The 23036-nt window shown below is 45.1% G+C and overlaps 1 protein-coding gene across 2 annotated transcripts in view; it reads right to left on the bottom strand.

The window, feature by feature from the left end:
- The window catches only part of Grasp65 (Golgi reassembly-stacking protein 2), a 64247-nt gene that overhangs the window by 3330 nt on the left and 37881 nt on the right, over window positions 1–23036 (bottom strand). For both annotated transcript variants that reach the window (XM_065448828.1, XM_065448838.1), the window contains exons 7-9: window positions 22587–22707; window positions 19279–19371; window positions 10600–10722 (exon numbers count right to left, since the gene is read on the bottom strand). In XM_065448828.1, coding sequence (XP_065304900.1) covers window positions 10600–10722; window positions 19279–19371; window positions 22587–22707 — 337 coding nt within the window. The remainder of the gene's footprint in view (window positions 1–10599; window positions 10723–19278; window positions 19372–22586; window positions 22708–23036) is intronic.

Below are 23036 nucleotides of genomic sequence, written 5' to 3'. Positions count from 1 at the left end.
GTCGGAAGTAGAAACATAATGTACGAATTATATTACACCTTCTAAACAAAGCAGAAATGTAATGCCAGGATGTCTACCAACCGGGAAAACTGGGAATTCTCGGGGTTTTTGAGTAGTCTGGAAAAACTCAGGGAAAACTCGGGGAATTTGTGCCTCTACAGGGAAAGTTAGGTGTAATTTTATTGAAAGGGTCGAAAGTCGTGGTAATGCTGGCTCGCATAACAGACAGGAATCGTAATGAATCGTATTTGACGCCCTGTTGTCGGCTGGAGGAGTTGCCAGTGTACATTCAATGACCGACTTTCCGGATTCCCGATAATTTGGACGGCTTCGCGGCACCACCACATACCCCACAGACTCAATGTATCAGAGCGCCTGAAATTTCGGACACAAGAACTCTTCGCCGTATGATTTTCCGGACATTTTGCCCTGACAACAGGTCCGAAATGGCATTACTGAAAGCCGCCACCGCTGCCATTTTGATTACCTCGCCGCCTCAAATTGGCGTTCTCGCACGCAGATCATCTGGCAGCCGTAGCCACCACTGCGGCAAGGCTAGGCCTAGCTGCTTCGACGTTCGCTGTGAAGCTTTTTGCCGTTGGGTGCCGTGTTTTTTATTGAAAGAATTCGCTGCTGTCAGCAATGGCACGGACTCCTCCTTTGTGGTCCTCGCGATTGGCTTAGAAGCTTGGAAAGCACGGTGCGTTACATAATGCCGGTTCCCGAAAGTCAGCTTCGCCTCTGTACAGAAATGTTGCTTGGTGAAGCATATGCAAAAGTATTGCAGTGAAACATAACATGCGTGGGAAAGGGCTACTGCCACAGGACACAGTGCGTATTCCTTATACATGCGTGCACCCAGTATTTCCTGTCACAGTACGAGCACCAATATTCCTAGTACGTTATTATTTCCAACTGGGTGACTTTTCGGGTGTTTTCGCGGCCCCTAGGGAGTTCGAAAAATCGGACTTGAACTGTGCAACTGACCAAGAAGATGCTTCAAATGGTCTGTAGGGCAAACGAGTGGCGGAAGGAGGACAAGAACAGAAAGTACCTATGCATTGGGGAATGAACGGGAAAGGAAGCGTGCTGCTGCCGTTTTGAGCTCAAAAAACGAAGTGTTGGCTGATGCCAAGATGCAGGTGTCCCTCATCCAAACCAAAATAAACTCTAACGCAGTGGAACACAAAACTGAGACGTCGTGCGCGGGCTGAGAGTATGTCAGGACAGTTGAGGTTGACTTACGAGCTGTTGCGAGAGAATCTGAATTGTGACAAAGTTCGAGCCTCATACTATTGAGCTTGCTATCAGTTGATAGAAATAGGTCATATTCGAAAATATTTGCTTCCGTATGGATCTCCTTTTTATTTGTATTTGGGAATGTCTGACTCAATTTGCTATTTTTTTTAAGACATTTTATTTGCTGTGCATTTTACTAACCCCTCCATCCTATTCTTTTTTTGAATAACATAAACACTACTCCTTAGTATTCAAGTTGGATTAAGGCGTTTTTTTTCCATTTTTTTCATATGCTTACTGAGCATATGAGAGTGACAGCATCAGGTGATATGGTTTTAGTCCATCTTGACATAAAACATAGTTCTGCATCACTCAGGGAATTTCGCAAAGGCACTCAGGGAAAACCTGGAAAATTCAGGGAATTTGGAAATGTCAAATGGTAGACACCCTGAATGCACACGTAACTTTTTAGCAAGAAAAATGGGCAAGGGTCTGATACGCATTGCACTTGATGGCCAATTTCCTAAAGCCAGCTTCGACGCACGGCGTCTTAATTATAATTATGCGGTAAAACGTACAAAGGCGGTTTCAGTTTTGTCCAATTGTGCCATGCAGGCAATTTCTGGTGCAATTTTATTGAAAAAAAAATTAAAAGGTGTACATTAGAACTGAGTACCATAATCAGAAATATTGAGCAATGGTTATCTCTTGAAAGTCTTCCTAGGGCAAGCCAAATATATGCGAAACAGTGAGAAAGTGTTTTCTTTGCCCTAGGTGGGCAGCCCTCTCAGTCCAGAAAGCCACTGGCTAATGCCGTGGCCTGGGCCACCAAACTTCGCTGATCCTCCAGGCTCTGTGCCGTTAACATTGCCTCCCTCGTTTCTTCGATGACTTGTACTAGTGTTTTTGAAGCTACATCTTGATTATTTTTCTCGCGATGTGGACACACCAACATAATGTGTTAGAGGGTGTCTGGTACATCATGAAATCGCCATAAGTATGAGAATTTTATGGGGTGCATCTCGTGCATGATAATTTCATGGCCATATTTATTTGTTTGTAGTCTGCAGAGGGTGTTGGCTTCTTTCTTGCTTAATTTTACCTGCCGTGGTTGCTCAGTGGCTATGGTGTTGGGCTGCTGAGCACGAGGTCACGAGATCACATCCCAGCCACGGCGGCCGCATTTCGATGGAGGCGAAATGCGAAAACACCCGTGTACTTAGATTAGGGTGCACGTTTAAGAACCATAGGCGGTCAAAATTTCCAGAGTCCTCCACTACAGCGTGCCTCATAATTGGAAAGTGGTTTTAATTTAATTTTTTTCTTAATTTTGGATGTAGTAGCAGATATTGTTTTCTTTCCAGTTGGTAGTGTTGCAATATGGCATAGTTGATGGGAATGTCTTCCACCCTCGTCGCTTTCTGGAGCCTGTGCGGCAGGAAATCCCAGCTGATATGCTCTCGGGCAGCAGCATGTGCTGCTTCATTTCCTGCCAGGTGTTCATGGTTTGGGGTCCATGCAACGTAGGTTTCGGGGAGTTTTCATAGTCTTATTATTTCTTTTAGTATCTTCACTGCTGCCGCAGAGATTTGGCCTTTTTGCAGGTTTCTACACGTGGTTTGTGCGCCGCTCAAGATGCCTGTGTGCTTGCATGTGACAATGCCGATGATGATGGCCACTTCCTCGGCAATTGTATATCTTGTGTTGGGGTTCTCCGAGCATTTCTTGCTTGGCACTCGAATTCTTGCTTGTCTTCTGTCTTTGTGTTGTGTTGCATGCATGTTGTGAGGTACTGAAGCGACTGAGATAAGGTCTCTGAGAAGTGGCAGTAATTGGGCTTTCGCGTCCGAGTCTGCTACGAAGTTTTCGCTGTACGCGAATTTGCAAACTACTGCTTAGCCTGTTTGAGTCAGCTTAAAGGCATTCCAAGCTGGCTGGCCCTATGCGCTTCACTAATTTCTTCCCAGGTGTTATGGATGCCAAGTTTGAGGAGTGACATGGTTGAGGTCGTACTGGGAAGCCCTAATGGGCTCGATTGCTTTTAGATGATATTTGATTTTTTTTCGTTTCAGCTTTAAGGTGGACAGATTATTTGGATGGTTTCTAGCTCCTTGAGTCCTCTTCGTTGCATGGTTATGCGCCTAATGAGATGAGTAACTTGTATTAGGGTCTTGTGAAGCTTCGGAAGTGTAGCTGTGCCAGAACCATCTTTATGTATTATGAGGTCAAAGGCGTGGAGGGAGCCAACTTGTGCGAGTGTGATTTTGGGATCGGGGGGTGAAATGGGCCGGTGGTCTTCTCCGGGTCCTTGCCTTGAGTATAAGTAGCTCTTGATTTTTCAAGCACACTGGAGACTGCATTTTGGGAAGTACTTTTCTGATTGATTGCCTCTAGGAGGGTGGTTTGCTGTTGGCTGGTTGTGGATGCTTTTGTGCATAACATTATATCGTCGGTGTATATTGCATGGTTTAAGCCTTCGAAGGCATCGAATCGTTGCGAGAGCTTAATCATGGCAAGACTGAACAACAAAGTTGAAATGACTGACTCTAGAGGGGTGCCTTTGTAGGGGATTTCAAATTTGTCGCTTCGGAGGTTGCCGATACTAACCTAGCCAAGCAATTTTTAAGGAAGTCTCTTACATATTGGTAGGTCTGGATTCCGCAGCTTTTGCCTTGGAGATTCTCGAGGATTACTTCATGCTTCACATTAATGAAGGCTCCTTTTACATCCACTGCTAAAATAGAGCACTTTTTTTGGTGCTCTAGGTAGTCCAAGAGGTTTTCCTTGAGCTGCAGGAGTATATGATGTGCTGAGAGGAGCTGTCGGAAGCCAAACAGTGTGCCAGGCATGGGTCCTGAGTCTCGAGGCATGGGGTGAGGCGACCATGAACCTTGTGTTTGAAGAGCTTTCCGGCACAGGAAGCAAGGGAGATAAGTCATAGGTTGCAGATTTGTAGTGGCTTGTTGGGTTTTGGTATCATAGTGACTTCTGCGTGCTTCCATACTGCCGGGAGCTCGCCTTTTTCCCAGCAGTTATTCATGCAGTCAAGGAGTCCATCTATGTATGGCCTTGTGAAGGAGGTTTCATAGGATCCTGTTGGTCACCTTGTCATTTCCTGGCGATGTGTTAAGTGTCAATTTAAAAAGGGCAGCGTGAAGTTCAGGAAGCAAGAAAGGGCAGTCGAGGGTGACGTTTAGTTCATCATCATCATCAGCAGCCTGGTTACGCCCACTGCAGGGCAAAGGCCTCTCCCATATTTCTCCAACTACCCCGGTCACATAATAATTGTGGCCATGTTGTCCCTGCAAACTTCTTAATCTCATCCGCCCACCTAACTTTCTGCCACCCTCTGCTACGCTTCCCTTCCCTTGGAATCCATTCCATAACTCTTAATGACCATCAGTTATCTTCCCTTCTCATTACGTGTCCTGCCCATGCCCATTTCTATTTCTTGATTTCAACTAAGATGTCATTAACTCGCGTTTGTTCCCTCACCCAATCTGATCTTTTCTTATCCCTTAACATTACACCTATCATTCTTCTTTCCATAGCTCGTTGCGTCGTCCTCAATTTGAGTAAAACCCTTTTCGTAAGCCTCCAGGTTTCTGCCCCGTAGGTGAGTACTGGTAAGACACGGCTGTTATAAACTTTTCTCTTGAGGGATAATGGCAACCTGTTGTTCATGATCTGAGAATGCCTGCCAAATGCACCCCAGCCCATCCTTATTCTTCTGATTATTTGAGTCTCATGATCCGGATCCGCAGTCACTACCTGTCCTAAGTAGATGTATTCCCTTACCACTTCCAGTGCCTCACTACCTATCGTAAACTGCTGTTCTCTTCCAAGACTGTTAAACATTACTTAAGTTTTCTGCAGATTAATTTTTAGACCCACCCTTCGGCTTTGCTTCTCCAGATCAGTAAGCATGCATTGCAGTTGACCCCCTGAGTTACTAAGCAAGGCAATATCATCAGCGAATCGCAAGTTACTAAGGTATTCTCCATTAACTTTTATCCCCAATTCTTCCCAATCCAGGTCTCTGAATACCTCCTGTAAACACGCGGCGAACAGCATTAGAGAGATCCTATCTCCCTGCCAGACGCCTTTCTTTACTGAGATTTTGTTGCTTTCTTTATGGAGGACTACGGTGGCTGTGGAGCCGCTATAGATATCTTTCAGTATTTTTACATACGGCTCGTCCACACCCTGATTCCGCAATGCCTCCATGACTGCTGAGGTTTCGACTGAATCAAACGCTTCTTTGCAATCAATGAAAGCTACATATAAGGTTTGGTTATATTCCGCACATTTCTCTATCACCTGATTGATAGTGTGAATATGTTTTATTGTTGAGTAGCCTTTACGGAATCCTACTTGGTCCTTTGGTTGACGGAAGTCTAAGGTGTTCCTTATTCTATTTGCAATTACCTTAGTAAATACTTTGTAGGCAACGGACAGTAAGCTGATCGGTCTATAATTTTTCAAGTCTTTGGCGTCCCCTTTCTTATGGATTAGGATTATGTTAGCGTTTTTCCAAGATTCCGGTACGCTCGAATTCATGAGGCATTGCGTATACAGGGTGGCCAGTTTCTCTAGAACAATCTGCCCACCATCCTTCAACAAATCTGCTGTTACCCTCCCAGCTGCCTTCCCCCTTTGCATAGCTCCCAAGGCTTTCTTTGCTTCTTCTGGCGTTACTTGTGGGATTTCGAATTCCTCTAGACTATCCTCGCTTCCATTATCATCGTGGGTGCCACTGGTACTGTATAAATCTCTATAGAACCCCTCAGCCACTTGAACTATCTTATCCATATAAGTAATGATATTGCCGGATTTGTCTCTTAACGCATGCATCTGATTCTTGCCAATTGATAGTTTCTTCTTCACTGCTTTTAGGCTTCCTCCGTTCCTGAGAGCATGTTCATGTCTGTCCATATTATACTTCCTTATGTCAGCTGTCTTATGCTTGTTGATTAACTTCGAAAGTTCTGCCAGTTCTATTCTGGCTGTAGGGTTAGAGGCTTTCATACATTGGCGTTGCTTGATCAGATCTTTCGTCTCCTGCGATAGCTTACTGGTATCCTGTCTAACAGAGTTACCACCGACTTCTATTGCACACTCCTTAATGATGCGCACAAGATTGTCGTTCGTTGCTTCAACACTAAGGTCCTCTTCCTGAGTTGAAGCCGAATACCTGTTCTGTAGCTTGATCTGGAATTCCTCTATTTTCCCTCTTACCGCTAACTCATTCATCGGCTTCTTATGTACCAGTTTCTTTCGTTCCCTCCTCAGGTCTAGACTAATTCGAGTTCTTACCATCCTATGGTCACTACAGCGCACCTTGCTGAGCACGTCCACATCTTGTATGATGCCAGGGTTAGCGCAGGGTATGAAGTCTATTTCATTTCTAGTCTCGCCGTTCGGGCTCCTCCACGTCCACTTTCGGCTATCACGCTAGCGGAAAAAGGAATTCATTATCGACATATTATTTTGTTCCGCAAACTCTACTAATAACTCTACCCTGCTATTCGTAGTGCCTATGCCATATTCCCCCAGTGCCTTGTCTCCAGCCTGCTTCGTGCCTACCTTGGCATTGAAGTTGCCCATCAGTATAGTGTACAGTAGAACCCCGCTGTTACGTTCCTCACTGCTGCGTTTTCCCGGCTGCTACGTCGTTTTCATCCGGTCCCGGCATAGCTTCCACAGGATACAATGTATAAGGAACCCCGCTGTTATGTTGTAGCTGTGAAAACGTTCCCGCATGGTACGTCGCAACTTAGCACCCCGCACCCGCCTGGGCTAAACTAGGCAGCGCGTTCCAACCGCCATTTTGGCTTTTGACGAGTTTTGGCTGGGCTTGGCCGGGCTTGGCTATGGAACTGGCTGCAAGAAGCCGCACGCCAGTTCGAGAGGCCGCCACTAATAGCGTCCTCGATCACCTTGCCCGGGGGTTGCCCCGAAACCAGAACGGTGCGCCTTGCACCGCTGTGGTGGCGCACTGCGGAGGGTCAACATCGAGGACAAAACTGCACCCATTGCAGGGTGCTTGCATGCAGCGCTACTTTGCCCCTGGTGCGCGCGCACATTTTGTTGTTTGCAGGTGCTGAGCATCTGGGGCAAGCGCTCGAAACTTGTCAAACTGCATGCTCCGACATACCTGGTTGCAAGCAAACACCAATGGATCTTATAATTAATCCTGACGACCCGTTCCTGACGACCCTTTCAATGAACATGTCCACTTTCGGCCGTCGATAAGCATGCCGTCTTCGCTGTCAGACGAACTTAAAAAAAGCTCATCGATTGCGGCAATTAGCAGGCTTCCTTTCTCATTGCCGACATCTCCACTGGCTAACTCCGTTGCAACCACAGCTATCGGGCCAGAGCATCCACGGTTCTGCAGTCGGCAGTGCGCGCGCGCGTCCCGCAGTGCTTGCTGGGATTGCACCCCGGCGCACCGCCGATTTTCTCGGTGCGAGACGGGGCAATGGAAAACTAAAGCCCCTTAAACTTCGTAAAGTACTGCCACGCTTTGAAGAATGCTGCCTCCTCCTCGCGCACTCTGGCCGAGGCCGACGCCGCGTCGCTATTGGCCTAATGGAATCACGTGGGCCCTCGCGCCGTGCATCAGCGCCATTTTTGCTCGAGAAGCGTCTACGGAGTGACGAGGAGCGCCTGTTGGCGCCGTTGCTACGCTCGAGCAGTGTAGGCGGCGCCACGGTGGAGGAGGGAGCGTGAAAGCGGAGGAGGAGAGTGTCAGTACTTTACGAAGTTTAAGGGGCTTTATGGAAAACCGCTCCAACAGGGTGCGCTTCCGGTGATCGAGGATGGTCGGTGCGCACCGGTGCGGTTGATCGAGGATGAAAGTGCGCACCAAGGCGCCCCAGTGCGGGCGATCGAGGACGCTATAAGTGGCCATTCGTGAAAAATGCTCTCACTATCATCACTGTGATTATGGTCACCGCATCGTTGTTGGACGTGTTGACCCACGGAGGAGAGGTCCTGACGTCATTCTTTGTGAAGCTAAAGTGAAACCGGAAGTTGGCATTGCTGGTGGCGTTGCTGCGCCTACCGGGCCAGCTCTCCTCTCTTGTTTACATTTCTCCCACGCCGCGCTGCGCGCAACCGGGCTGCTCGGACGCGCGCGCTCCGCAGCAATACTAAACAATCGTTAGCACGTCAGCATGATTACGCCAAAGAGGGCAAAATTTCCCGCTGATATTCCTTCGTCCGTTGCCATTGCCGTGACGCGGTGACGACGAGCCGCATGGTGCCGGGGAGTTGCCAAATCGTAGCTTTGGAGAAGCCGTCGCGGCTCTGGACCTCCTCCGCAGGTATGTCGCACCTCACGGCGACGCTGACAGCAATGCGGCCTTCCAGGCTATTGAGAAACGTGTGGCGATTTCTAGCGAGCGAAATAAACGGTAAGCCGCCATTATAGACTTTTTAAAGTCTATAAAGTCCTAAGCGCACTCTGTAGAAATAAATTGTCTATAGTTGAAGCTGCATTTTTTCATTCATTTTCGGAGCTTTCCTCACTGTTGCGTTTTCCCGGCTGTTACGGTTTTTTTCCCCGGTCTGGCGAAAAACGTATGAACGGGGTTCCACTTATATTGCTTTGACTTTACCCATCGCCGATTCCACGTCTTCATAGAAGCTTTCGACTTCCTGGTCATCAAGACTGGATGTAGGGGCGTAGACCTGTACAACCTTCATTTTGTACCTCTTATTAAGTTTCACAACAAGACCTACCACCCTCTCGTTAATGCTATAGAATTCCTGTACGTTACCAGCTATATTCTTATTAATCAGGAATCCGACTCCTAGTTTCGTTCCTTTCCGCTAAGCCCCGGTAGCACAGGACGTGCCCGCTTTTTAGCACTGTACAAGCTTCTTTTGGCCTCCTAACTTCACTGAGCCCTATTATATCCCATTTACTGCCCTCTAATTCCTCCAATAGCACTGCTAGACTCGCCTCACTAGATAACGTTCTAGCGTTAAACGTTGCCAGGTTCATATTTCAATGGTGGCCTGTCTGGAGCCAGGGATTCTTAGCACCCTCTGCTGCGTCGCACGTCTGACCGCCGCCGTGGTCAGTTGCTTCGCAGCTGCTGGGGCTGAGGGTGGACTGAGTTCACCTTTGTACAATTGGAGATTGGTGACCTAGGGGGTGTTGTCCCCAATAGGTTTATGCTTGATTTCTTCCAGAACTTGTTTCTCGGTTCCTGGATGGGAGTGAATGCTTTTCTTGAGGTCATGTCTTTGGTGATAGCTAGAAGGGCTCGCAATATATGCCAGGTCTTCTTTGTGCTGAGAATGCCTTGAAATTGGTTGCACAGCTTCTGCCACTTCTGCGTGCTGAGCTGGTCTCCATATGCTTCTGCTTGCTTAGTTTGCCAGTCATCTGTTTCTTCAATTTACAGCTATGTTTCATCTTTTCCCACTGTCTCAGTAGTCCTCTTCTCGATCACAAAAATGTGGAGGTGAGAGTGCTGCCTGTATGTCCACTGTGAGTTGGATGTCTTTAGTGTGCTTCTCTGCAGTCTTGGCCACTTCGGTGAGCCGCTCTTCAATATCGTCAATGTTTTCTTGTATGTCATGTTCTCAGAAGGCATTCTAGTCTATCAGCCTTGCCGTTCAGTTCTGCTTGGCTTCTTATGGTGCAGGACTTCTTGTGGATTCGACGGGAGATTGTGTGTTCAATTCATTCACTGTGCCCAGAAGCTCTGCCGAGACAGACACTGCAACTAAAGGAATCGCTATTGCAGTCACCATAGGGGTCAAGTGCATGCGTGCCAACTGGTCAAGTTTGAATTACCCAGCAAAGACCAATTTTAAGATCGAAATAAAGGTTTGGGCCCATAGAAATGTATGGGCACCAGCCGAGACCTTCAGTTGGGATTGAATTAACCAAGAAATCTAATTAACAAGAATTGAATTAACAGGAGTCTACTGTAATTAAGTGGCCTAAGCATGCAGCCTTACAGCAACTTGAGAGCAGGTACAGGTTTAGGTCACACAACTTGCAATGTCTTTATAAAAGCGTTCGACTTTACACTTTGTGCCTGCAGTAATGAAGTGCTTGGGACCTCCGAAATTATTCACTATACAGGCCAATTCATTGTAAAGGTCGCATACCGCACAAAATTATTCCTTTGCTATACAGATCACTTTGTTGTAGAAGTGCTGGACTGTAATATCTGGCCAATAATTTGAACAATGGAGCAGTTGTGGACAACATTCAAGTTATAAGGAGAACCTATTGCAGGGATGCGGGAAATCAAATTGGACAATAAACTTCTATTTTATTTGTGGCTTCTCAGCCATATTTGCTAGCCTAGTAGGCAAATCGTGCAGTCTCACCCGGAGTGTCACTTGATGAGCCAAGGCTTGCTAGAGCATCGGGTGGCAATGAGGCGCTCACTGTAATGGGTGGCATTCCTGGCAGGCTGATTGGTGTGGTCAGGGGGACAGCATTGACAGGACCTGCAGTTGAGAGAGTTTTGCCCCAAAGTTTTCGATAGCAAGATGCACTAAACATACAAACACACAATATAGCACATAAGAGTAATAGGAACAGTATCACAGAGTGAATTGCTGCTGAGAATCACAGCTTAGCGAAACTTCTTTTGAGTCAACTAAAGCTTCCTTAAAAGAAAACCTCGCAGTTGAAGAAAAATTCGTCCTGGTTCGGGACTCGAACCCGGGACCACCGCCTTTCCGGGGCAGCTGCTCTACCATCTGAGCTAACCAGACGGCTAGCAAACTCTTGCCTTTGCTTCGAGTTGTTGACAAATTCGACATTGCCCTGCCATTTGCTAGCCGCCTGGTTAGCTCAGATGGAAGAGCGGCTGCCCCGGAAAGGCGGTGGTCCCTGGTTCGAGTACCAGACCAGGACGAATTTTTCTTCAACTGCGAGCTTTTCTTTCGAGGAACCCATATGGGTTTCTTTTGTAGCAATTGGTACGAATGGGTGGATGTCTGATTTTCCCTTTAATAAGTAAGGAGTAGCATTTATTTTATTCAAAAAGAAAACAGACAGAAGGGGTTAGTAATATGCACATCGAATAAAATATCTTGAAACAAAATGGTAAAGTCCATTGCAAATTGAGTCGAACATTTTCAAATACGAATAAAAAGAGATGCATACAGAGGCAAATTTTTCTAATATGAGATATTTATATCAAGTGATAGCAAGCTCATTTGTATGAGGCCCGAACTTTGTCCCAAGCAAGATTCTCTTGGCAGCTGGAAATTCAACTTCAAGTGCCCTGGCACAGTCTCAGCCCGTGCACAACACCTCAGCATTGCGATTCGCTGCTTTAAAGAGTTTATTTAGGTTTAGATGGGGGACACCTGCATCTCGGTATCAGACAACATTTTGTTTTCTGAGCTCCAGCTCCTTCAAGAAGTGGTGGCACACTTCCTATCCCGTTCATTCGTCAATGCATTGGTCCGTCCTCCTTCCGCCGTGTGTTAGCCCCACAGACAAGAAGCATCCTCTTGGTCAGTTGTACAGTCAATGTCCGATTTTTCGGACTCCCTAAAGGGGGTGCAACAACATCCGAAAAAATGAATGCGTCTTTTACTGCCCTTAAGGGCTCAAATCGCCACAGGCAAGTCCAAAATAGCTCTGAAGGCTTGCCGGTACACTTAGTACATTCGTACTGTAACAGGAGACGGCGGGTGCACGCGTGTATAAATTAAATACATACTGTGTCCCGTGACAATTGCTTCGCATATGCTTTACGGTGTAACACGTCTGTATTGAGGCGAATCTGAATATCGGAAACCGGCATTATGCAACGCATCATGCTTTCCGAGCTTCAAAGCCAATGACCAGGATTACAAAGGCAGAGTCCACGCCGAGCAGCAAGAAACACGGCAGCGAACGTCGAAGTAGCTAGACCTAGCGGTGGCGGCTACGGCTGACAGCGGATCTGCGTGCGAGTGCGCCTGTTCAAGGTGGCGAGATAATGAAAATGGCGGCGGTGGAGGCTTTCATTAATGCCGTTTCGGCGCTGTGGTCACAGCAAAATGTCAGGAAAATCGGATGGCTAAGGGTTCTTGCGTGCGAAATTTTAAACATTCTTATACGTTGACTCTATGGGATACGTGGTGGTGTTGCGAAGCCGTCCAAATTGATAGTATGGATGGATGGATGTTATGAGCGTCCCCTCTGGAACGGGGCGGTGGGTTGTGCCACCAAGCTCTTGCTATTATACTGCCTAATGTCTTACCTAGGTTAAAAAAAAGAAAAGGAAAAAAAAAAGAAAGACCACGATGAACTCTTGTACCAAATTTTCTGACCCCCTATTGTGAACTTTGTTTTTGTAGGTCTCCGTTTTTTGTTGTTTCCCTACTTTTCTTCCACCAATCTTCCAAGCGCCGTTTACTAATCTCTATTGCGGACATGTTTACTTTCCCCCTGCTCTCGCTGAACCCAAGGGCTTCAATTCAAGGAGGTCAGTGGTGCCTAAATTGACCGCTGGGCAGATATCTTCACATTCTAATAAAACATGCTCCATCGCTTCCCTAGCTTGACCACAGCAAGCACATACTTCTTCTTCCTTCTTATATCTCGCTTTATAGGTGCCTGTTCTAAGGCATCCTGATCTTACTTCGAAAAGTAATGAGCTTCCCTTTGAGTTATCAAAATTATTTCTTTTCCTCTTAAGTAGTTACTCATGGCAGGTTTCTTTTCCATTGCCGCCACCCATGAGATTATTCCAGCCTCTCCGACTTTCCGTTTGACGTACTTTCTTGCTGTGTTGCTCACCCTACAAGGCGCATACTTGCTGGTAAGCTTCCTAGTTCTTTTCCTCCACCGCCAGTCAATGTTTTTCTTGTACAAACATCTCACTCTCCCAGCCCATTCACTTCCTTCCATATTCCTCAGTCGTTCTTCATCATCAATTTTACTGTGAGCTTCCCTCACTTCAAAACTTGTCCAGACCACATTACCCTGCACAGCTTCATTTGTAGTCTTTCCATGAGCGCCCAATGCGAGGCGTCCCACTGACTTTTGGTTGCCATCGGGTCCTGATTGCACCCCTGATTTCAAGCAAACAACTGCATTTCCAAATGTAAGTTTTGGAACCATTACACCTCTCCACATACCCCAAAGCGCCTCGTACCTATCGTATCCCCATAGCGCTCTGTGTTTCATTATGCCTGCATTTCTCTTCCCCTTTACCGCTATTGTTTTTTCCTGTGTTTCCATATATATATTGCCTTCGCTTATCCATATACCAAGGTACTTATATTTTTTTACCCGAGGTATTTCCTGGTCCTGTATTGCCACCGTCTGTTCACTGTTTTCATTGAATACCATAACACCCGATTTTTAACGCTAAATTTCAAACCTAAATTCTCGCCTTCTTGTCCACAGATATTAGACAGACGTTGCAAATCACTTTGCTTGTCAGCTAGCAACACAATGTCATCTGCATAAGATAAACCTGGAAGCTGCTGCTCTACTACTGTACGTGCCTGTTTGCATGAGAGATTAAACCGATATTACTTCCTTCTAGTGCCCTCTCCATCCTCACCATGTACATCATAAACAGCAATAGGGATAAAGTCCTCAGTCCCTTGTTGATATCAATTTTCTCCTCGCTCCTCATCCCTTCCCATTCAATGCAAATGGTATTTTCTAGGCACATCTCTCTCAAAAGCTGTAGACAATCGTCGCCTAAGCTTTCCCCTTCCAGAATATCCCACAAAATGTTGCGGTCTACGTTGTCATACACTCCTGCAATGTCTAAAAAAAGGCCACATATAACGGTCTGCTTTCTACTCTCGATAATTCAATATGGTTTGCAAAATAGTAAGCACCACTTGGCGCACAACAGGCAATGCTGCAGCGCTCTGCATGTGCGAGTATCGTTTCTCGGCTTCTGTCTGGCCTCTGCCGTGGTAGCCGCGTGTGTTCACTGTGGCAAATATAATTGAAGACACTGTCACCCCGTTCCAGTTTTCGTACATGACATGGACCTCCGACTTCTCGAAGCGTACCATTCAACCTGATTGCATGTAGCAGTATCTGCTTTCTAAAACTGCCACTGCTTGCCAGGCTCATCGAGGCTCGGCATTGTAGGAAGACTACGTGAAAAATATTGTATATTCGGAGGCTGCTAGTGCTACCACAAGACTGGTGCGAGCGACATGCACTCCTTCAACAAAGTGCAGTAAACACACTGCCCATGTGTCACCGAGTGTCCACACTTGGTTTCGCAGACTAGCCGCGCGCAGCGACCACCATGCAAGGCGGCTTGCCTGGTTTGCTTTTTGCTGCGACAAATTATAGAGAGAACCAACTGTATGTTCATTTAACTGCAACATAATTGTCCAGGCGCAGAAATTGCTCACAAAATAAACGCTTCATGACTCGCAGCATTTGCATTGCAAGCGCCATCGGCTGCTGCTTCGACAACTGGGAGCTAGGCCTACCGGCTTGAGCAATCGGTGGCTGCAGACAAAATCAGCGGGCCGAGCGTAATGCTTTGCTTGGGAAAGTTTACCGTACTAATATGGCCCATCTGCAACAAAGCAAACTTTGACAGAGCTGTTTGTCTTTATACGATGGTCCTTTATCGAGCACGGTAAATACGGAATATTCTCAAACGGTGCGCCATTCTCTCGACTGCATGCACTAACTGCCACCGATGAAGATGGTAGGCCTTGCTTGGTGACCGTGGGTGACGCCTATTATGAAAAAGCCTCTGCTAGCAATTTAACATATAGTTTTTTGTTAATTGTTTAATGCATGCGTGAATATTAAGAGGCTAAATGAAAATACATTTGGATACCTGTACACCGTCAGCAGAATAAAGCAAACCAGGCGAGCTCCATCTCACGATGGCTGCTATGTGCTGCCTATTGGCGAAACCAACAACTGCCTTCGGATAGCGCGTTTCGATCACTTCAGTGGTGTAGCGCTGGGCTCCGATTCTCATATGGGTGCACTTTTGGCATCACTTTGTAATATTTATTATAATTACATGTCAGCGACAACTGAGTGACACCAGTGCACTTTCGCAAGCTCTGTCCGTCCTCATCCATCTTGAGCTTTCCACATTTCCGGCAATATGCGACTGCGTTTAAGGGCCTCTCGAAGCTTGCAGGCCAAAATAACCTTGCGGCGCTGGCATATGACAGTTCAGTAGCCGCAAGTAGTGCGATGAGAACCAGCTCTGCGAGGAGCGAGGTATAGCACAAGTTGTGTTCTGTGATGGCATCTCTGGCCGTCGCTTATCCATGCTGCTTTCCTCACCGAATAGCTCTTCTCGGACGGAAGCCAAAATAACCCCATGCTCTATTTGCCAGTGAAGCAATTTGTGCACCCACAAGCCGCACAACTAGCCAGCCTTTTCACAAAAATAGCGCAATCAAAAACCACCACAAAATGGCGCCTTAAGGCGCCATTTTGTGGTGGTTTTTGCATCGGTTGTGGTGGTTGTGGCTGTGGTGCACTGCATCGGTTGTTCGCCTGCTTCTTGTATCTAACCATGTAGAGGGCGCTCGTGACAGCCATGTTCGTGCATGTGCAACAGCATATTTTCAAACCGTCAATTATCGGGAAGGTCCTAAAAATCGGGCACCCGGAAAATCGGTCTCTGACTGCACACTGGCAACTCTTCTAGCCGACAACACGGCATCAAAGACGATTCATAACAATTCCACTCTGTTACTCGAGCCAGCATTAGTGCGACTTTCATACCCTTTCAATAAAATTACAGCTAATTTTCCGTGATAAAAGCACAAATTCACTGAGTTTTCCCTGAGTGCTTCCCAACTATCCAAAATCCCTGAGAATTTCCGGTTGGTAGACACAAACTCTGCACTACAAGAGATTAAATGTACGCAATGCTCACCTGTGCATTTTATTTCTTCTTGGGCTGTTGAATTGCAGGCTATTAACTAGCCCAATAAACTACTGATTGCCAAAATGCATCATGAGTGGCACATTCAAAACAAGTCGAACAAACCAGTACAGCAAACAGCAGCACACATCCCAAATTCCACTACTATATCATTCCCATTGCTACATCATGGTAATATACAAGTACACTCAAACCTTTTAATAATGAAATATAATGCAACGAAGTAAATAAAATTCCCCTTAAGATCCCCATAGAGATCTATGTATTGAAAACCTCGTTTTATGGAAGTGAAATTGTCCTCCCGGTGGATATAACGAACTAGATTCATCTCTAAAACGAAGAAAACACTAGATTGTTGCACGCCGATTACATCGCTTTCTGCGGGGTTTGGCACTCGTTTGCTGCATCCCCACGTAGAATACGTTGTCAAGCAACACTGGCTTTTTTCACCGCTGTGCATAGCTCCACACCTACGCATAAGCATTAGTTCACTATCGCTATACTATCACACTTCTCTACTGACCTCTCTCTCGCGCATATGTGGCTGTGCGAGGTGCACCACACTGCGCGGCGGTGCGAAATAATAGCGCCTTCACTTTTGCGGGTCTGGCGGGAAGGTGCTGCGCCATCTCGGGGGTTACGCGCAAGTCGTGCCATGCTGTGCGCAGCGGTGTGAAAAAATTACTGCATTCTACAGTGCACGCACTCACAGCTTTTCCTGGCCTCGGAGACCTCGGGGCGCAATCGTGGGGGTCACGCCCAGACAGAGCATTCAGTTCTCCCTCCCCCTGTGATGCACCGTGCAGGCTAGCAGCTGGGCGTGGCCTCAGAGATCACATTAGTATCAATGCAATCTTGGTGGCCACGAGCCGGCTGAGCCAAGCCGGTGCGGCGAAATTCGATTGCCTCCTCAATCACAGAGCGGAGTGCTGTATTATGTGCCATGTGCTGCTCAACCGCGACGAGCCAAGTGGAAAGCGGGTGCGAAAGACCATTACAATAGGTCAGAAGGCAGCTATCTAAAGGCTGTCGTGTCAGGTACTAAGTTGCGTGTTGCACACGCCAAAGATTCTTTTGTTCTTTCATTCAAATTTCATCACATACGTGGCCGTGTAGCAGTTCTGTGGGCTGCAAAGCAGTCTTCTTATTTCCATGTTTACAATTGTGCACCCCATTGGGAAAATATTGCAATAAACAGTAATAATCGTTATAACGAAGTAAAGAATATAACGAAGTAATTTCGACTGCTCTTTCAACTTCTTTATAAATAGTTTCGAGCGTATTTCACTCACTGATGCCTCATATACAGTAGAATCAGCTTAAGCGAAACTCAGAGAGAAGAAAACGTGTCATTTATCGCAACTTTCATTTAATCAAATGACACAAAAATCAGTTCCATTTGCTGTTAAACCTCAATATAACAAAGTATTTAACTTTCTATAACTTCTTGTACATCATATACACAGAAAATCATGTATCCAGAACCTTGATTTAATTAATTGTGTGAATAGGCAATTTCAATATAACAAAATTTCACTGCCACTGCAAATGAATACAGAGCCAATAAATGGAATAGTCCCCAGACGCAGATGGTCGAATGGTTGAGTTATATGCTGCCGCTTGCGAATGTACATCTCAAATTGCCTGCTGCACCACTGAGAGTGACAAAAGACTTCATGCAGCGTCATGTTCCATATAAAATCAAAGTGCGACAAGATCCTATCACACCCCGCGCGCTGTATGCTTTAGATGCGAGTGAAAGCTTGCCAGGGTGAGCCAAGAATGATGGTGACTAGATAAGCACAGTCTTTCCAAGTGAGCAAGAGAGGGAAGGGAGCGAGCTCACCGTAACACAATCAAGTGCAGCATGCGAGGGCAGGGCAGGTTGGTGCGCGTCTCCCATATGCGCTCAGCCACGCTGGCAGCCATGGCTGCCAGCGTGGCTGAGCGCATATGCAGAACACTCACCCTGCTTTAGGGGTAATCTACCCCTGGTGCAAAGACTGGGTGAGCTGAGAAGGCATGGCATTGTGCACTATATTTTCACACATTTAATGCTGGAAGTTGCATAATCTCGAGTTTCGGAGATGCATTGAAGCTAGACGCAGATGAAGCATTTGCTCCCGTTGCCAGCACTTTTTATGATAGCGTCATTGCACTGTGGGCAACACTATCAGCTTTGGGGGGAGAGTGGACATGAAAGCATAGCTGATTTTGCTCCGTACCACCGATGCGAAGATATCATCGACATGGCATGAAACTGTACCTTTTGTTGCCAACTCTCAAATTCAACAAATTTTTTTCTTGTTCAAATTTGCTTTTCCTGATGGTCCGATTTGAAAAATTTTTGCGGCTACATCTGTGTAAGAAAAATTTACCGCCAACTGTACTTACTTGCATAAAAGATTGAATTTGAAACAAAATATTGATACTATTAGACTTCACTATACGACGGTTCAACTGTAATTGAAAATCTCCGAGTGTTTTAGTTTTACTACGGTGAACAAATAAACTTTATTGTGGTATGCGTTGAATATCATCGCTCACGCATAAGCCATTAATGCACATTTTAAATGCAACCTCTGATGCCTTCTTTTTCAAATGGCACAAATGGAAAAATATTTGTGCTATTCAGCACTGAATTCTTGAACGACAAGAACAGTACCTTTTCTATTTTTTGTATTGAGGTGTATGCATTTGCATCCAGTCCTTCAAGAAGCTGCTATTCCGGGCACCATGTATCTTCTCTTCCGTCTTTCATGAGATCTATTTTGGTAGCTAGGGTCAGTGCTTTGTACTCTTGCTTCTCGAGTGGCGCTATCACAAGGCACAGAATGTGAAAACTAGGCAGTGTGAACATGGCATAGAAGCCGTTGTGGCCACAGTAGTGCAACTGCCCGACAGAATTGATGTTCTTGGCTGTTTCAGTCAGGCGGTAGTTTCAGATATAGTTCAATTTAACCAGAGTTCATAAAAAAAAGGTATTCCCATAACCAAGTTCATTAAGGTTGTGCTTATGGGCTGCCAACTAATGCTGGTACACTTGTTCCGCTTATCTGGCCTTTCAGTTTAAGTGAGTTTCATTTATCCAGAGTCCACTGTACAAGCAAATACATGAACTTGAATCATGAAATGTGTTCACAGTTTTCCAGCATACCTGTCCGATCCTGTTCTGAACCAAGGGGAGCACTGCCAGGTGGTCTGCTTTCTGTGCTTTCACTTGCTGCAACTGGTACAGGTGCACTTTCCCCTACATAAAAAGCACATCTGCACATTTATCAGCTCCATTGCGCATGCCCCAGATCAATGCTTCCAGGTCACAATGACTAGGACACAATTTCCACCTCTAAAAGGCAAATAATTTCTGTAAACATCCATAAGTTGGAAAAAATGAACAAAAGGGAAAAATAGTCATCTACCCAAAAGACGTAGAATGCTTAAAAAACATGTTCTGGCTGTAAAACTTGTTCTGGACAAGGGAAAGTGAATCTAACTAGGAGGCTAGCAAATCACAGTGCAAGAATAAATTTATTGGCAAATCAAAACATATCAACTATGAAATCATTTTAACAAGTTCCACCTTTGTGTGACACATTAAATGCACCCATGTATTGCTGACCTTTAGTTTATTTGGTTGCTTGCAAAAATACACAAGTTTAAATGAAGCTATAAAGCCACTGAAAGAAAAGGAAAAGATAAGATGCACAATAATGTAGGGGCCTTATTTTGTATCAATAATTTTCATTTTCTATTCGTTACTGCCCTTCATCCTAGGCTCACATGAAGCTGCATCTTGGCTGTAACTTGAATCACCCACTCAACTCGGGATGATGGATAAGAATGGAAAATGAAATTAAATTAGTCCTTACGTAATATAGCCCTATGTGAATACATAATGTATGCTGCATTAAAAAGTAAGCAGAAATATTTGTCATAAACCTGTCTTGTCACATTAAAAAAAAAATGACCAGCGTCCTTGCTATGCTGTTCCCCTCCTCCCAGTCTTAAGATCACTATAAATATCTCAATCACTACAGTACCAGTGTCATGCCTTCGGTTTGGCTTTTCTACATTATTTTAGCTTAGTTAAACTTATACAGTGCACCCCAAACATTAATGTGTACAAAAGGCACTTGGCACATTAGTCCAGTTTCTGAACAGCAGCAAATTCAGGAGGCTGGAGTGTCGTGTCATTACTCAATGCTAAAAAAGACCAGCAGCTGAGAAACAAGACTATTGTACTCATCCCTCTGCACAAAAGCTCATAACATGGTTTCAATTCACATACTGGAAGCCAGATGTGTGGCACGATCATACACCACAGGAGACACAGTACAGAAAGGAGACAAGATGGAGTTCTACATGAAGATGCTGATCAGTGTACTACTAGTGCCACAACTTGTTTACTTTAGCTTTTTTTTTTAAACACTGCAGACTCAAAAAAAGACAAATGCAATTATACATATGACAAACATGGTCAACAAAAATGACTAATAACAAAAATGAGGTTATCAACAAATCACATGTGCACTGCCATGTAGTAGCTCACAGGCGTGCTGATAGTCAATAACTATCTGTGCTCAATTTGCATCAATGGCATCATATAACTAATAGCTCCAGAGCAAGCCATGGTTGAGCCTCGCATAGCCATGACTGGAAGAAACCAATAACTTAACACGGTTTCTGGCTTGACTGCAACCAGTTCTCATAAATCACCATTTTTTCTGTGACAAATCTCCACTGGTAACCTCCAATACATATTGCGGATAGAAAACTTACCATGTGCCTTCCTTTTGTTTTTTGTTATTTTTTCGTGCACCACAAACTGGAAGCAATGGCTAGTAACTATTTAAACAACTTCTAATCCTAGCTCCAATGCAACAAACTTTCTTTAAATTTACCAAAACAATTTAGGTGAGCAGACAGTTGGACCAGTTGGCTGAAATGCATACTGAAATAGTTTGCGCAGAGACACGACGACAATGCCGAGAAAAGACAGCGCTCGTGCCTGTCTTTTCTCGGCATTGTTCTCGTGTCACCGTACGAACTATATTTCAGTAGGCATTTACCAAAACAAGTTACACCCTTTTAAGGTCTATCAATAGTGCTGATTTATACACTAATGTAATAGCAAATTTCTGTTAATTCTATTTCTCTGTTATGTGATCTTGACCGCAGGTCCTGATCGGTGCCTATGCATTTTTCTGGGCTCAAACTTTCATTATATTGATCTTAAAATTGGCCTTTGCCAGTCAGCACATGCATGGCTGACCCCTATGGTGACCCAACAGTCACCCCTTTAGTGGCAGCGTCTGTCTCGGCAGACGCTTGACAACAGTGAATGCGTTGAGCAGACGTAATAAAATCGCCTGTTGACAACGCTTATCTTCCTAAAGCCTGCCTTAGGAAGATTTTCCAGCAATAAATGTAGCTCATCAATGATTATGGTATTTACCCAATTCTAACTCATGCCTGTGTGTTGGGCTGGAAATTGCCTGCAGAGTGCAATTGGACATGAAACCAAAACAGTTTTCGCTGCACTCGTATGCTATACTGCATAACATGAATGTATTGCGGTGAAGCTGCCTTTTAGAAAAGCAGCCGTTAACATGCAACACGTTAGACCCTTGCCCATTTCTCTTGCTAAAAAATTGGGTGCATTATAACTTTTTACTTTTATTAGGAGCTTTATGGTCATTTCTACATTCTTTTTTCACTTCGGACACACAGATAGTGGGCGCGCGTTTGATCCAGGGGCTGTCAAATGCTGCCAAATAAATCAGAGGAGTGTTTGAGAATTTTTTCTGCAGATTGTTTAATTCAAACCGTCAGACAATTCAATCAATTTCATCGGTCACGTCCGGGTCATACTGCTAGAAATCGACTCCTACAATTCAGAGATGTAAAAAACAATGTCACAAGTAAAAGATAAAAGTGGCCAACGACTACTTTGGCCAAGCAGAATGAAAAAGAAGTTGACTGAATTTGTGTAACACGACAGAGAATGCCGGTAGCATACAGTGGAAGTGGCAATAACATCATACACAGTGGCATCATGACAATGAAAGTCCACCGACACTTCAGGCTATGAAAGAAAGACTCAAAATATACGACAATCATGAAATTTGAAGTAGGCATGATGGCAATGAATCACCAAACTGAGCCAAATGCTTTCTCATCAAGTGGATTTTAGATTCCTTCCCCAGCCCCTTTAAAACTGTTTTTTTTTTACTGCCCAATTTCTTACATATATTTTCACTGGCTCCTGTGTGAAAAATTTGCCTGCAACTTAAATAGTCTACACTACATTTGCAGAGTTTTGGTCATTTATTTCTCATATGTGTTTCTGGGTATATTGCATGAAATAGGATGACAGTCTACAGCAAATGTTTTTCGTTCTACTGTAACACCAGGAAAATGCCACACTGTGTAGGCAAGAAATAAACATGGGGCAGCAAATCTTACGTGAAGGCAACGAGGAGTCGGCCGTTGGTTGCACAGACACATCGTTCAGGGAAACAGCATTAACTTTCTGTGCTAGTGCTGCTGCAGGGTCACCTACAATGCTTGGTGCACTCAGCTGGACCTATAAGAAAATTGAGGTTGTTCCAAAGCAACAATATGAGCTACGAATGACAGTGCAGGGTTCCAATAAATGTTACCCACAAACAAGACTGAAGCTCCATGAAAAAAATTAAGCAAAAGGTCACTCTTCCCATATGTGCTTATTAATGATAGGTGCTTGCTCTGGCCAGAATTTGAACCTGTGACCATGTTGTCAATAAATGCGTGTTTACAGAATCAGAGTGATGGGCAACAAAGAAATGCAGACAGCACCCAGGAATTCCAAACATACAAGATCCACACTTGATATGGATGAATTCAAATTGCTTAGGACCTCATATTTTCCCATAA

The sequence above is a fragment of the Dermacentor albipictus genome, chromosome 1 (genome assembly GCF_038994185.2).
Source record: "Dermacentor albipictus isolate Rhodes 1998 colony chromosome 1, USDA_Dalb.pri_finalv2, whole genome shotgun sequence".
Classification (NCBI taxonomy): domain Eukaryota; kingdom Metazoa; phylum Arthropoda; class Arachnida; order Ixodida; family Ixodidae; genus Dermacentor; species Dermacentor albipictus.
This window is presented reverse-complemented; position numbering and strand designations above follow the sequence as displayed.